The sequence below is a fragment of the Drosophila persimilis genome, unplaced genomic scaffold (assembly GCF_003286085.1).
Source record: "Drosophila persimilis strain 14011-0111.01,24,50 unplaced genomic scaffold, DperRS2 tig00000431-arrow-pilon, whole genome shotgun sequence".
Lineage (NCBI taxonomy): Eukaryota > Metazoa > Arthropoda > Insecta > Diptera > Drosophilidae > Drosophila > Drosophila persimilis.
The window spans coordinates 6646609-6662018 of record NW_020825312.1 but is presented as its reverse complement, the minus strand read 5'-3'; the positions used below and the strand labels follow the sequence as shown (position 1 = coordinate 6662018).

The 15410-nt window shown below is 47.1% G+C and overlaps 5 protein-coding genes across 5 annotated transcripts; 3 read left to right on the top strand and 2 right to left on the bottom strand.

Annotated features, from left to right (window-relative positions):
• The first annotated feature begins 352 nt into the window (after positions 1–352).
• Positions 353–1887, top strand: LOC113566027 (protein SREK1IP1). Its single transcript, XM_026989789.1, has 2 exons — positions 353–548; positions 625–1887. The coding sequence occupies exons 1-2, from the start codon at positions 444–446 to the stop codon at positions 1369–1371; spliced, it is 852 nt and encodes a 283-aa protein (XP_026845590.1). The 5' UTR covers positions 353–443; the 3' UTR covers positions 1372–1887.
• Positions 1888–1903: 16 nt separating this feature from the next.
• On the bottom strand, positions 1904–3514 carry LOC6596915. Its single transcript, XM_002021809.2, has 2 exons — positions 3391–3514; positions 1904–3319 (listed from the first exon to the last, which is right to left on the bottom strand). Exons 1-2 carry the CDS (start codon positions 3441–3443, stop codon positions 2065–2067), a joined length of 1308 nt encoding a protein of 435 aa, XP_002021845.1. The 5' UTR covers positions 3444–3514; the 3' UTR covers positions 1904–2064.
• Positions 3515–5285: 1771 nt separating this feature from the next.
• Positions 5286–7351, top strand: LOC6596914 (serine--pyruvate aminotransferase, mitochondrial). Its single transcript, XM_002021808.2, has 3 exons — positions 5286–5737; positions 6171–7033; positions 7111–7351. Exons 1-3 carry the CDS (start codon positions 5588–5590, stop codon positions 7283–7285), a joined length of 1188 nt encoding a protein of 395 aa, XP_002021844.1. The 5' UTR covers positions 5286–5587; the 3' UTR covers positions 7286–7351.
• Positions 7352–7967: 616 nt separating this feature from the next.
• On the bottom strand, positions 7968–9477 carry LOC6596913 (60S ribosomal protein L7a). Its single transcript, XM_002021807.2, has 4 exons — positions 9393–9477; positions 9113–9236; positions 8668–9038; positions 7968–8403 (listed from the first exon to the last, which is right to left on the bottom strand). The coding sequence occupies exons 1-4, from the start codon at positions 9405–9407 to the stop codon at positions 8098–8100; spliced, it is 816 nt and encodes a 271-aa protein (XP_002021843.1). The 5' UTR covers positions 9408–9477; the 3' UTR covers positions 7968–8097.
• A 1422-nt stretch (positions 9478–10899) lies between these two features.
• LOC6596895 (protein deltex) lies at positions 10900–14338 on the top strand. Its single transcript, XM_002021806.2, has 5 exons — positions 10900–10931; positions 11080–11684; positions 11748–13058; positions 13131–13273; positions 13339–14338. Exons 2-5 carry the CDS (start codon positions 11253–11255, stop codon positions 13637–13639), a joined length of 2187 nt encoding a protein of 728 aa, XP_002021842.2. The 5' UTR covers positions 10900–10931; positions 11080–11252; the 3' UTR covers positions 13640–14338.
• Positions 14339–15410: the final 1072 nt, after the last annotated feature.

Here is a 15410-nt window from a genome sequence, read left to right as displayed (position 1 = left end):
TGACCGTCTGAAGGTGGCGCAACCAAGTAGAGTCAATCTTGATGACGTCACACCCTCTGAGCTAAATTAAGCTGCTATCAATGTGCCGTGGTTGGGCAACATTCAATTGTTATTGGTTAGAGGCAGTATTAACAATACAACATTTTATGCCTTACAAAACAAAGTAATTCATTTTTCCAGGCTTAATACCATGATTATCATATCTTACCAGTGCAAGGTGGATTGCCCACTAGAGATGGTCAATCCTGACAGGTAGGCAGATAGCGATATACCGCGCCTGCAGGCATGCAAACAACTGACCGCAAATCGATATCGTTTGATTGATATCGACATACCTCATCTTCAATTTCAGTTTGAGGGCAAAATAAATGGTTCGCTAACAAAAAGGCGAAAAAATACGCAAAAAGGGACTGTCGGTAGCGCGCAGTCGAGCAGAAAACAACATGAACTTTCCTCTGGCCAACGCTAACAAGGACACCTTGCGAGCGGCCTGCAAAAAATGCGGCTACGCAGGTCACCTGACTTACCAATGCCGGAATTTTCTCAAGGTAAGCAAAAGCCGCATGTTTGGCAGCGTTGACGTTGACCCCCTCACATTTACAAGCCGCCTCGCTCTCCATTCAGGTGGACCCCAACAAAGAGATACTGCTCGATGTGGAGAGCACCAGCTCTGACTCGGAATTGGACTACTTGACGCCGCTGACTGAGCTGAGGGCCAAGGAGCTGAAAGGCGGCGTCGAGGCATCAGCTGCACCGCAGCCGCCGCTGACAACAGCAACAACAATCACTACGACCACGACTGCTGCACGCAAAGAAGATAAGAAGCGCAGCAGCAGTAGCTCGAAGAGGAATAAAAAGGCGGCGGTGGAGTCCACTGACACGAAACAAAAAAAATCAGTGCGACACAAGAAGCGCAAGAAGAAGAAGACCAAGAGCAAGAAGCACAAGAAGAGCGAGGGCGGCGGCGGAAAGACCAACAGTAAGTCAAACAGTAGCAGCGGTGGCGGCGGCGGCAACAGAGAACTGGCCAAGAAGCACAGCAGCAGTGTCAGTAGCAGTACCAGGAAGACGAAGCGCCGTCGCTCTTCCAGCACCTCATCTTCCTCATCCTCGGACACATCCACATCGGAGTCATCCAGTAGCGACACTGAATCGGATTCCAGCGACAACGAAGAGTCCAGCACGAGCGAATCGGACGAATACGGACGCAAAAAGAAACGGCAGGGCAAGTACAAGCGCAAGGCGGAGGAAATGGCCATGCTGCGTCGCAAGAAGACCAAAGTGAAGCGCAAGCGTCACCGTGCCGGCGGATCGAGCGCACCAGCTGCAAGCAGCTACCTGAGCAGCCTCAGCGACAGCGACACCTACTAACTACATATTAACTAACTGATGAAGGAATGCCTGCCAGCAGCTGTGGTGCTGTGGCTGCTGTGGCTGTGTGGCTGCCCAAAGCACTATCCGTATCTAGTTTGATTTCCGACTAGGTGTAAGCAAATGACGAAGCCGCGACGAGTTATACATTAGGCCATAAGTTACTTTGTCAGCTGTCGAAGCAGACAACAGACAGAGTCCGACAAGAGACGATACCGATGCACTTCCACAGTGACAAGAATCACTACCTTTATACGAGTACTACCTTGTTTATACGACGCTAAAGATACACTAAATGATGATAACGAATATAACCCCCTCCTGAACGAATCAGGGGACAAGCTAAACGTTATCAATTTTGTAGACTGCCGGATAATGCCAATTCCGAGCTCCCAAAAAACACTGAACCCTAGACTTGTACAACCCCCTAAGTTTAAGCGATGAAGAAACTTGATGATACTGCAAGATGCTGCAAATACAAGAAATAGTTTGTACAAATCAAAAAAACAAGGAAAATCCACCTAAATGTGTTTTTCTCTTAGTGTATATATAAATATATTCTATTTGATGGGGATAAGGATACACGAATCGTTATCCTAAAAGCACGCTTAATACATTGGAAAACATAATACGAAAATATAGCATTGCTTGATCTCTCTAATGTCTGTTTCTGTGACCACCAGCGGCATCTGCTCAAGCCGTCGTCTCCATGGCACTCTGTAGAGCCGCCACCTGACGCTTGAGCACAGATATGAGGCTCGCGGATTGCTCGCAATTGAGGCAGCTAGTGGAGGTACTGTTGGCCTGTTCGTACGCCTTGCTGGCCATGGCCGCCAGTAGAGCAGTGTTCTGCTGTTTTAGCTCTTTGTTTTGCTCGCCGAGAGCACTGCTGGTCGTACGCAACTCTTCCAGCGCCTGCTCTTTGGCCCGGAGGCTCTTCACAAGTGTGCGATTCTCGCGCTTCAGATTGAGTAACTTCTGCTCCAGCTCGATCAGCTCGTCCTCACTTTCATGCGAGTTCTCCGAACCGGCGACCATTGTGATCTGATGCTTCTCATTCAGTTGTGTACTGCTGCTAGCGCCGCTTACCAATAGATGCATCGCCTGCAGTATGGTGTCCATTTTCTTGTCCATCTCGTTGCCAGAGTCCCCCAGCCTCTTGGATACTATTAGGCTTTCGTGAATCTCCTCTTCGTTTGGACGTACCGGCAACAAGTTGCCGCTGCGACTGAGCCCAATGGCGCGCGGCACCGGTGTCATTAAAACATCGTCTGCCAATGGACGCTCCTCGGACGGGCGATGTGTTTTGCTTACATTCGGACCAAGACGGGACCGAGGCTGTGGCTGGGGAGGCTGCAGTTGAAGCTGCGGCGTTGTCGACTTCTTTTTGACATTTGCCTCCGGCTTATTGTCTTGATCGGAGATCGAGGACGAGCTACAGCTGGAAGCGGCACTGTCACACGTTAATGGCAGATCGTACTTGCGCAACGCCTTGATAATATCCTGCTCATCCGCGTCCAGGTCGAAGCGCAGGCTCCAAAAGCGCTTGTCATCAGCGTAAAACTGTATGTAGGACTCGCGCTCAATCACAGATGCGGTCGCCTCCGTTAGCACCACGCTGGCTAGCACATTGCTCTTTGTCTTGTATAGAATTAACTTGGCGATTCCATCGCCGTGCAGGGAAAGTGCCACGCCCACGCGCCCCATATTATTGCTGCCACTGAACGCGTGCGCCACCTTGGCTATCACAGTGGTCCAAACGCCGGGCTCCACATTCCACTTCTGGCTTAGAGCGGACTTGGGCTTTTCTTTGTTTTCAATTTTATGTTGCTGTCGCTGCTGGTGCTTCAGTACCGACGATGGTTGGTACCGCATGTTGCGGGACTCATTCTGCAGCGGCTTGACATCATCCTCGAAAATCTGGCTCAGGTTCCGTGGGCCATTGTTGCTGAAGATTAACATTAAACCAGATAAGAGCTACTTGAGGACCAAGATGATTCCATCTTATTGCTTACTCACCTGCGCAAGCCGTTGAAGAAGTCGTCATATATTTTGTCACCACCCTGCTCCATGCTCCTTGTGTTCTTGCTGGGCTCATCAACAATGGCAAGGTTTAGTTTCCAGTTTGTTAGAATATTTATTTATATATAATATGTTATGGTTATTCAGCCCTAGTCAGAAGGTGTTATCGACACGACACAGCACTATCGACTGTTGCAAACAGCAACGAGCCGACATGGCTACACATATATTGTAACGTAACGGAACAGTCCAGCCCAGTGATTATATATTGTAGTATATTATAAATATAATATTATATATTAACATAATTTTATATAAATTTATAGACCATCGATTCTATCGATAGTCTCTGCAGCCCTAGCGTGGAGCGAAAGATCCGTTATATTAAGACTACGCCATGCCCGTAGCGTAGGTTGTGGTTATTGTGTTGTTGTTGTTATGGGACAGTGCTCCATCGAGAGCACAGATAAGTGAGATATATAAAGGTAATGTTGAATCGTGGTTGGCCAACCAGCTCGCCACACACGATCACTCGAACCAGTCCGCCGCCGGACACAACTCGACAACATATCCAGTGTCTACAGTGACAGCCGGATAAATGTTTACTGGATTCTACTGAACAGAGGCAGTGGTGCTGGCAAGGACCACTTTAGAAGAAACGGACCACAATGCTCCCTTAATGGGTAATATTTCATCCATAATAACATAAAGATGACGCTGGAGACAGCAGATATTTGGAAGGTCTGATGGAGGTCTTTCCGTTGGAGCGTGGAAATTGGACGTACAAGCTATACAACTTGCATAGAAACTCGCATCGAACATACCAAGGAACATTAAATCCTAGACAAAGGGAAAAAAGCAAGAAAGACGCGTTATTTGTTTTTTGAATAGCGAAATATTAACATCGATACTTTTGTGGGATAAATATAATAAGAAAATAATATATTTAATGAATTAATATGTATTAACACACAAATCCAGTGTGACGATAGCACCGTGACATCCGATATCAATATATCGATAGACATGTCTTGAAACTGTTAAATAAACAATTAATCGTTTAAGGCTTGTCTAAACGTGGCAGCAGCAGCTTTGTAGCATTCATATCAAATAACCATTCAACAGGCTTTTAATACATATTTTTGCCATATCGATTTTATGTAATGATTTATTACGTTTTGTAAAAGTTAGAATTGATATAAATTATGTGATAGTCCTGGAAATCGTTATGGTTTTTGGCCGTTTCTGAAAATAAAGATTTATTTTAAATAAATTATTATTTTGTTGACTAATTTTACATTTTAATGTTTACCATTAAAAATTATAAGCAGTAGATTTTTCAATATATGTATGTACGTATGCACATATGCTGTTGTTCAATTTTAAACCGACAAACCAAAAAAATTAAGGGTTCGTTTTCTTATATCTTGTGAGAACGAACTAACGTGAGTCGTGCCCCCGCCAGCGGTTGTTAAATACCTAATTTCACCACAAACGAAATACGAAAACTGTGCTGACCAGGCTTAATAGCCGACACTGACCCCCTGGTCAATGCATTTCCGACTAATGCCAAAGATAATGCTCACCAATCACTGCTGGATTGGTGGGAAAAATCAGGCACTTAGAAGACGATCCGTGAATCTTATCAGTTGGGCGAGCAGTATGGTTCTGGTCGGTGCCGAAGCCACATCAAAACCCTGCATCCATCGGCCTTCACCACTTTCCACGCCCCTCTCCTCTCCTCACCGCTCAAGGTTCGGCGAATTTCACAATGCGACCATTCCGTCCAACCTTTCGAAGGCTATCACACGGAGATTTCGTGCGAACGACGTAGTTGCTCCCAGCAGAGCCCAACACCCCCTCTCCAACCATCTGATAAGGAAGAGAGCGCATCATTTAATATAATGTTCAAGTGCGTTCATCGATAAGCCCAGCAGCCAGCCAGCCACCAGCGGGATGAGCCATACACGTATAAAGCCACCATTGTCCAACCGAATCGTTTCAGTTAGATCTCGGTCTTTCAGCGAGAGCCACTTGAGATCTGTCAGAGAACGAATCCAATCCAGCACCTGTTTTGTGTTTTTGTGTGTGGTTGTGTGTACGCGCGAAAACTGTGATAAGCCGTTCGTTTCCTAAACAGAGAGATCTGGTTACGTAAACCCCCGATTTCCAGGGCAAAAACAGAGAGAGAGAAATGGAAGTGCCACCGCCTCTGGTCCTCAAGCGCCCGCTATATGTCCCCAGCAAGACACTGATGGGTCCAGGACCCTCGAACTGTTCGCATCGCGTTCTGGAGGCCATGAGCAATCCGGTCCTGGGCCACATGCATCCAGAGTGCCTGCAGGTGGGTACCGGATCCCAATACCGTGATCTTTTTTTGAACAGGATTCAAGTCAAGTGTTGAACTGGTCTTGCACTAATGTTATGCACCGTTTTGAGGTTGCTCCAGTTACCTTATCAGCAGGCCTGATATGAAACATTGAGATACAATGGATGAGTAGGGGCGGGGGTCAGAGATTACCCTAGTCAGCATCACCATCTTAAGCAGGCAATGTACTCGAATGCAACGATCTCTCAATACGTCGCACCCTACTCTCTACATACACCTAGAACTACAATCCGGATGGGGGCAGGCAGGGAGACCGCCATCTAACACAAGATCGGGCTGCAGGCCAAGCTGAAAGCTCGTAAAGACTGCAAGCCTCAGTGGCTGGACTGGCATATCAGCTGTGGCTCCGTTGGCATCCAAAGTACAAGGCGTCTTTCTCTTTTCACAGATTATGGACGAGGTTAAGGAGGGCATCAAGTACATTTTCCAGACACTAAACGACGCCACCATGTGCATCAGCGGTGCTGGCCACGCCGGCATGGAGGCGTCACTCTGCAATCTGATTGAGGACGGAGACGTTGTCCTTTTGGGCATTACCGGCGTTTGGGGACATCGCGCCGCTGACATGGCCCGTCGCTATGGCGCTGATGTACGCCTTGTGGAGGCCAGTTTTGGGCGTGCGTTAAGCCATGAGGAGATAAAGTTCGCCTTCGAGACACACCGGCCACGTATCTTTTTTGTGGCCCAGGGCGACTCGTCAACGGGCATAATTCAGCAGAATATCCGGGAGATCGGCGAGCTGTGCCGTCAGTTCGACTGCTTCCTTGTGGTGGACACTGTGGCCTCGCTGGGCGGCACCGAGTTCCTCATGGACGAGTGGAAGGTGGATGTGGTTTATACGGGATCGCAGAAGTCGCTCGGCGGCCCCGCTGGCCTCACGCCCATCTCCTTCAGCAAGCGTGCCCTCACCCACATCAAGCAGCGCAAGACCAAGCCGAAGGTCTACTACTTCGATATCCTACTCATCGGCCAGTACTGGGGCTGCTACGGCACGCCGCGGATCTATCATCACACCATCTCGACCACGCTGCTGTACGGCCTACGCGAGGCTCTCGCGCACTTCTGTGCCGTGGGCCTGAAGTCGGTGGTGCGACGGCACCAGGAGTGCTCGCGTCGCCTGCAACTGGGCATCGAGGAGCTAGGCCTTGAGATGTTTGTGCAGCGCGAGGACGAGCGCCTGCCCACCGTCAACACCATCAAGGTACCGTTCGGCGTCGACTGGAAGAAGGTGGCAGAGTACGCCATGCGCAAGTGAGTTGAGAATCCATCTTCTGGGAGCATAATTGCGCCATACTAACCAAACTCATCCATGGCTTCCTTTTCAACAGATATAGCGTGGAAATCAGCGGTGGCCTGGGCCCCACTGTGGAGCACGTCTTTCGCATTGGCCTCATGGGCGAAAATGCCACCGTGGAACGCGTGGACATGGTCCTCAGCATCCTGCACGAGGCCATTCAAAGCATCAAGCTGCGGGCTGTTAAAACGGAACGTTCCAAAATATGATTCCCTTTAGTCGTAAATGTTTTTTAAATAATATATCCCTAAAAAATATAACTAAAATTCACTTAATTTCGTATTTACCGCTATGGCTAGTGGTGCCAGACCAAGACCATAGACGCAGAGAGTTGCCAGACATGGCCGAACAGCTAAAGAGCGCTGCCAGACCAACAAAGCGGCAGAGCGCTGCCAGCTGTGGCAGTAGCGCACAGAACGGTTTGTTTGTCCCAACAAAAAACATGTTTTTTTCCATTGAATTATAACAAATTGCTAATTTTGTTATGACACAATTGTATTTAATGGTCAACTGGCCAACAGTTGCGTTGTGAATAGTCCGCCTGTTGGCCATCCTAAGGTAAAAGATTCCATGGCCCAAATTTAATAATTAGGCAATTAATCTTATGGATAGATATTGAGAGCAAATCCATTCAAACGATCAATAAACATTAATTTGTATGCTGAAAGTACAATATGCCGTCTATTTCCACAGCTATCGTATTAAAGGTTCACGGATTTGAACTGGAAAGGGTACAGATCGATTCGGAAACAAAATGTTTCGGCTTTCGATTTGCTACTTTTCCGTTTCACATGTAGGATAGAAGTTATGGTTGATTTATTGACCGCCAACCCGAGATTGGCTCGTCCAAGCACTCGCACGCACATACAAACAAAAAAAAAAACAAAAAAATTGTACACTTAAAAGTTTATTGTTTCTCAGTGGACAGGCAGATAGTCATTGCCCGTTCAAATCATTGATGTGTACTTAAAGTCTCCACCTTATAGCATAGGTCTTGTACGCTGCTGCTAGGCTGTGTTCTCTAACCCTGCTTCTGGGCCAGCTCACGGGCCTTGGCGCGCTCCAGCTTGGCGATGCGGGCAAGACTCTTCGAGCCGAGGATGCCACCGCCCCAGTGACGACGGATCTCCTCGTGGCGCTCGTTGAAGTTGGTCTTGACGGCCTCCAGGACCTTGCTGAAGTTGGCCTTGTCGTTGTTGTCAACGCTGGTCAGGGCCAGGGTGGTGCAGGTCTTGCGGCGGACGAGGCGTCCCAGGCGAGCCTTGCCCTTCACAATGCAGTAGGGCACACCCATCTTGCGGCACAAGGCGGGCAAGAAGAGCACCAGCTGAAATGCAACAAAACACAGAAATTAGTTTGGTCGCTCAAAGCACGTGTTCGTAGGGGAGTATGGTGGCCGTTGGGTCTTTGCCTGCCTTAACCCATTTCAGACCAAAAGGGCTAAGGTAATAACAAAATCAGCTGTCAATTTTCCACATGGTGGGTGCCTCTCACACAGAGTGCGGGCGCCTTTCAGTTGAAGAAATTCAAAGTTCTACATCATTTAGTCAGAGACGGGAGACGCGGGGGACTGACGGGCATAAACACTCACCTCCAGGGGATCAACATCGTGAGCGATCACAACCAACTGGGCTTTCTTCTGCTCAATCAGCTTAGTGACGGTGTTGGTGCCGGCCGACAGATAGCTGGGCTTCTTCTTGGGCTCCACCTCCTTGCCCTTGGCCTTAGCCTCGGCGATTTTCTTGAGGCGCTGCTTCTTGGCCAGGGGAGACTCCGGGCGGTACTTCTCCAGCAGCTTGAATAGCTTGACCGCGGTGGTCTTGTCCAGGCTCTGGCTGAACTGGTGGATTGGTGGGGGCACCTTTAGACGCTTCTGCAGCACAGCCTTCTGGCGCTGGACGCGAATGTATTTAGGCCAACGCACGAAACGGGACAGGTCGCGCTTGGGCTGAACATTCTGGCCTGCAAGCAAATAAGAGTATCCATCAGTGGAAGTTCACACGTACACAAATGCAAATGCAGGTGGGTCCACTTACCGATGCCGAAGTTCTTGGGACGCTTCTCGAAGAGCTGGTTGACAACCTTCTTGACCACTGGTTTCTTGACAGCCAGAGGAGCCGGAGCCACCTTCTTGGTCACTGGCTTCTTCTTTGGCCTGGGCTGCAATGTTCCGGGAGAAGTGGATATTCATTAATTTCGATTTCACATCACAATAATAACAAAACAAAAATAACACAAACACAAAACGTTTTGCATTGAAAAGCACTGGTATTAACATGGAAATAATGCGTTCATCGAATTGCTCGCGTTATTTACCTTCTTAACAACCATTGTCACTCGGTTTTATTGAAAGATGCTTGCGAAAACAGCAGATATTTTGCGGCCCGCAAAAAAAGACCAGCTTTACGTCTGCTGATCAAAAAGGTAAAGGAATGGTGGCAGCGGCGGAAATGGCCTGCTTGACAGCGCCGTTGCAGGGTTGCTATTTTCTCGCTCAGAGCTGCTATTCGTTGCGATAGAGCTGAACAAAATCGGTGTCAACATCGATATAATGACAATCGATATATTACACAACCAGCGCGAACTTTTAAACTCGATTTTTACTTGAAAAATATGCTTCGGAAATTATTTTCTTTTATTATTACTGCAAAATCGGATGGGATAATATTATTTTTCTGGAATATTGCAATTTATTTATTCAATTGATTTCAGAATAAGGCTAATAAAATGGAGATTTCAAAAAACTTTTGCATAACGTTACTAATGTATTCCCAGATGTTCAAAAAACTGGGCAGGAAAGGTTCCTAAATATGTTGAATAAGCTAGAATTTGCATCAAGTATCAGTGGGTTCTTGAGCAATTAATTAAATGTATTTCAAAAATATAATATTTACAATTGACATATACGATTTAATTTTTTTAAAGATCGAAAACATTGATTCATTTAATATCGCAATAATACCAAAAACCGTGGTATCGTTTTGTTTTGTCATCTGTCTGGTATTTTGTGTGGTATTTAATCGTTGGCATTTATTAGCTCTTTTTGCTCCTTGTCGACAATTTCTCGCCTGCGATTAATCTATTAAATTTACTTTTTAAAGGTATATTTAAGAACAAACGGCTTAGTAGCTTCCATACGACGGGTTTTTTTTTTTTATTTTTCGCTCTTTCATATCGTACCGTTCATTATTTATTGTAATGGATTTCATTTAAATCCTTGTCGCTCTTCAATTTTCAAACTATTTCTATTTGGCGCTCAAGTTTGCTCGGTCTTGGTCTTATTTTTTTTTTTGATTTGCTTTTTATTTTGTGGTGAGAAATACTCTTCTATACTCACCTACGTTTGCATTATTTTTGTCTTTAACTTTTTTGTTTAAACCTTGATTTAGTCAAAATACAATACAAGAAAGGACTAAAAACAAGCCAATCTTCTAATAAATTTATTCATCAATGGGATAGAGCTTAGTGGGCAGCGCTAAGAGTCTTATTCAGATTACGGTTTTTTTGTTTGACCTTTTTCGCTAAAATCTTTTTTTTATTAAAAATCCAATAAAAGCAAGCATTTAAAAGAAACCAGTCAAGTAGAAAGTAGGTTCATTTATTCGATTAAAATATGTGGGCAGGGTTGAGAGATCTATCTAGCTAGTAATATTCGATTGAATATCAAAAACGAGAAATATGTATAATAGAACTTGAATTCGTCAGTATATTTACGGTATATTTTTGAAATGAGACGGTATATTTTGGTATATTTCTGAGGGTCGGATAAACCTTCTCTTCGACAATTTCTCTCCTGCGCTTGCGCTAGATGCTTAATTAATTAAGTGGCTCACTCAGTTAATCCGTGTGCATTAAGTTAGTTTTCGCCCCATATCGAGTGATTTGTTCTCCCAATCGGAAACCATTATGCATACGCAGTGCAGCGCCAGTTAGCGATGCACTTACCAGCCCAGCCAGGCCACCATTTTTAATTTCTTTGTTTATTTTGTGCTCATCTTCGTAGTCGCACGCAGTCGCAGTGGCAGTGTCAGTGGCAGAGCAGAGCGCAGTGTCAGCCAAAAAGTCACCAAAAGTTACCACGCAGTTAAATAGAGAGATTGCTCCGCGGAACCATTAGTAGCAATGGTGTGAGTGCATCCTTCAATCCCTCCTCCAATCGGTGTGTGTGTGTGCGCGATGGCCAGCAGCGCTGCGGGCGGACCAGCAGGGCCTGGCACTGGCCCTGCGCCGCCCCCCGTCAATCACACCCATGCCGTGTGCGTGTGGGAGTTCGAGTCGCGCGGCGGCAAGTGGCTGCCTTACTCGCCGGCCGTGTCGCAGCACCTGGAGCGGGCGCACGCCAAGAAACTCACCCGAGTGATGCTGAGCGACGCAGACCCCAGCCTGGAGCAGTACTACGTGAATGTGCGCACTATGACCCAGGAGTCGGAGGCCGAATCGGAGACGGGCCTGCTCACGATTGGGGTGCGGCGCATGTTCTATGCCCCCAGCTCGCCGGCGGGCAAAGGCACTAAGTGGGAGTGGTCGGGCGGCAGTGCGGACAGTAACAGTGACTGGCGGCCCTACAACATGCATGTGCAGTGCATCATCGAGGATGCCTGGGCGCGGGTGAGTCTTTCCGTCTCTCTTTTTGAGCTTCCCAATAGATTCTCGAATTCTCTCTTTTTTAAGGGCGAACAAACGCTAGATCTATGCCGCACCAACATCGGGCTCCCCTACACCATCAATTTCTGTAATCTCACCCAGCTGCGGCAGCCAAGCGGACCGATGCGCAGCATACGGCGCACCCAGCAAGCTCCCTATCCGCTGGTGAAGCTCACGCCACAGCAGGCCATCCAGCTGAAGAGCAGCAGCAATGCCAGCAACTACACCACGTTGACAAAGTTGGTGGAGAGCAAGTCGCTCCATCGAATGCCCATGAATCGGCAACAGCATCCGCTGCCTGCAACCCACCATCACCATCATCATGCGCAGCAGCAGCAACAGCAGCAGATGCATCATCAGCAGCAGCAGCAGCAGCAGCAACAACAGCATCAACAGCAGCAGCAGCATCATCATCATCATCAGACGGCACCAAGGAAGCCGCCGAAGAAGCACAGCGAGATATCCACGACCAATCTGCGTCAGATACTCAACAATCTGAACATCTTCGGCAGCAGCACCAAGCACTCGAGCATGCCGGCAGCCAGTGCCAGTTCTTCCTCCTCATCGGCCTCGGCCTCCACGCACACTCTTCACCACAGCAGCCATATGCCACACTCGCACGGGCACCCCCACACACACACACATGCCCACACCCACGCCCACGCCCACACCATCTCTAATTCTCATTTCACGCACGGCAAGAACATTGTGACCTCGTCGATGAACAGCCACCACAGCCGCTGTTCGGAGGGATCGCTGCAGTCGCAGCGGAGCAGCCGCCTCGGGTCGCATAGGTCCCGGTCACGGACGCGTGCCTCCGACACGGATACGAACAGCGTCAAGTCGCACCGGCGACGCCCGAGCGTGGACACCGTCTCCACTTACCTCAGCCACGAGAGCAAGGAGAGCCTTAGGAGCCGCAACTTTGCCATATCTGTAAATGATCTGCTCGACTGCTCCCTGGGCAGTGACGAGGTGTTTGTGCCATCGCTGCCGCCTTCATCGCTGGGCGAACGGGCCCCAGTGCCGCCACCGCTGCCTCTGCATCCGCACCAGCAGCAACAGCAACAACAACAGCAGCAGCTCCAGCTTCAACTCCAGCAGCAATCAATCGCCGGTTCGATTGTGGGCGTGGATCCGGCCAGCGACATGATATCGCGATTCGTGAAGGTGGTAGAGCCGCCCCTATGGCCCAATGCCCAGCCCTGTCCCATGTGCATGGAGGAGCTGGTGCACTCCGCCCAGAATCCGGCCATATCGCTGAGTCGTTGCCAGCATCTGATGCACCTCCAGTGCCTCAATGGCATGATCATTGACCAGCAGAACGACATGAACAAGGTACGGAATGGGAATGGAATAGACAAGGATAAGGAGACTCTATTTCTAACGCTCTCTCTCTCGCTTGTGCAGAACCTCTTTATTGAGTGTCCCGTGTGCGGTATCGTCTATGGTGAAAAGGTGGGTAACCAGCCCATCGGCAGCATGTCCTGGAGCATCATTAGCAAGAACCTGCCCGGTCACGAGGGCCAGAACACCATACAGATTGTCTACGAGTGAGAATCAAATCATATATGATCCCATGTATCCATCTATAGCCGTCTCCCTCTCTCTTTGACAGCATTGCCTCTGGTCTGCAGACATCCGAGCATCCGCATCCGGGTCGTGCATTTTTTGCCGTGGGCTTTCCGCGTATCTGCTACCTGCCCGACTGCCCGCTGGGCCGCAAGGTGTTGCGCTTCCTGAAGATCGCCTTCGATCGGCGCCTGCTTTTCTCGATTGGACGATCGGTGACCACGGGCCGGGAGGACGTAGTCATCTGGAATAGTGTCGATCACAAGACGCAGTTTAATATGTTCCCGGATCCCACCTACCTGCAGCGCACCATGCAGCAGTTGGTCCATCTAGGCGTGACAGATTGAAACCAGATGGAAACACAGGCGATCTGCGAACCATGTCCCCCCTCCCACCGATGCGGTCTCCATTCTGCCCCCACATCTCTTCCACTTTGTTTTTAAGTTACTTCCTACTACATAATCTCAGTGTGTGTGCAATCCTCGTTACTATAATATATTTTTTTCAATAGGATATATTGTAGAATGTACCGCCAAGCGTTCGAGCTGCTCGAACCCTAAAACCAACTGCAACAACAGCAATGCCGTAACAGCAACAGCAACAATTGTAACCTTGACAACTCTTCCTTTCGCGCTCTTCCAATTCGTATTTCATAGTATTCACTAAGCGCTAATCGTTAATCGTACATATACATATACTATGTATTAGCCAGCACTTAGTATAACAAATAGTTTAGTTCGTAAAAGAGAATCTTAAACCAAGACACCTATTAGTATTAGGAATAGAGAACCCCAACCCCAACCCTATCCTATCCTATCCCAAAAACCAAAACCAGCCAGGCCATTCCCCAAGCAATCAAGAGGTGTCCCAAGCTGTGCCAAAATTATAGAATCCCCCTCGTATCGGGCGGGGGAGGGGATGACTATGTATATTGTTGATATAGCATAGGCTCTTGCCTCCTACGTATCATCCCTACCTCTCTCTCTCTGTCTCTTCATTCATTTATTCATATATTTTTCTAAGATCATGCAATGCTATAGTTTTATTCAGAAAGAGAGAGAGAGAGAGAGGATGCGGGAGAGATACATGGAGTAAGAGAGAGATAGACTTCCGTCTTGGCCATTATTCCATTTCTTCCATTCAGCGAATTAGATGTGATTTTATTTTGAATTATTCAGAGTCTGCCTAGGCCTATATAGAGATCATAAGTTACAATATCAGATCAGCATATTCCACTATATATATACTATATATATACCATATACATTTATCATACATTTAATAATAATATTTTTTTGTATTTGAATTTTTTGCACACATTTGATGAATTTTTGTTGCTTTCATATTGATATCATCGAACATCGACCCTACATTTACATACATACATCGTATTGATACAGAACGTTTAAAGAGAGAGAGAGAGATCATACGGGCAGCTCGTCCGACCCACCATATATGATATGATATACCGATACGATATGACTAAGTTGTAATTAGCACTGATTAGTTCTTAGAGTTCACTTCGAATATTCCACACAACAACAAAAACACAAAATCCATTAAACTTATTAAACCATGCATACATTTATAGTTCAAATAAAGTAACTTCATTCATGTTCAAATTATTGCGCATTTTTTATAGGATAGATACCCAAGAGCTTTGGTCTGGGGATGGTCTAAGGATATTGATGTTCTGATTATACCAAGCCCCGCGAATTGTTGCGAGCGGATCCCTGACCTGATCAATTCAGGCTCTAATGATTTACATCATCCCTTATAAAGGTATACACAAAGATCACTGCAATCAGCCTTCTGGCTTTATTCTTTTTGCATACATACATATATGATATATTTGTTTGTATAATCTAAAAAGCATCTTTCATCCAGTCATCTTTCTCCAAATTTTGACGTGACTTCAACTCTTTACCATGATTATACCCGAATACTCAAAGGGTATATTAAATTTGTGGTGAAACTGGATGTGTGCATAACTCAGACGGACCCATAAAGTATATGCATATATTCCTGATCAGCATCAATAGCCTAGTCGATATAGCCATGTCCACCTGTCCGTCTTTTTAAAAGCCAAGTTCTCAGAGACTATAAGAGCAAGAGCAA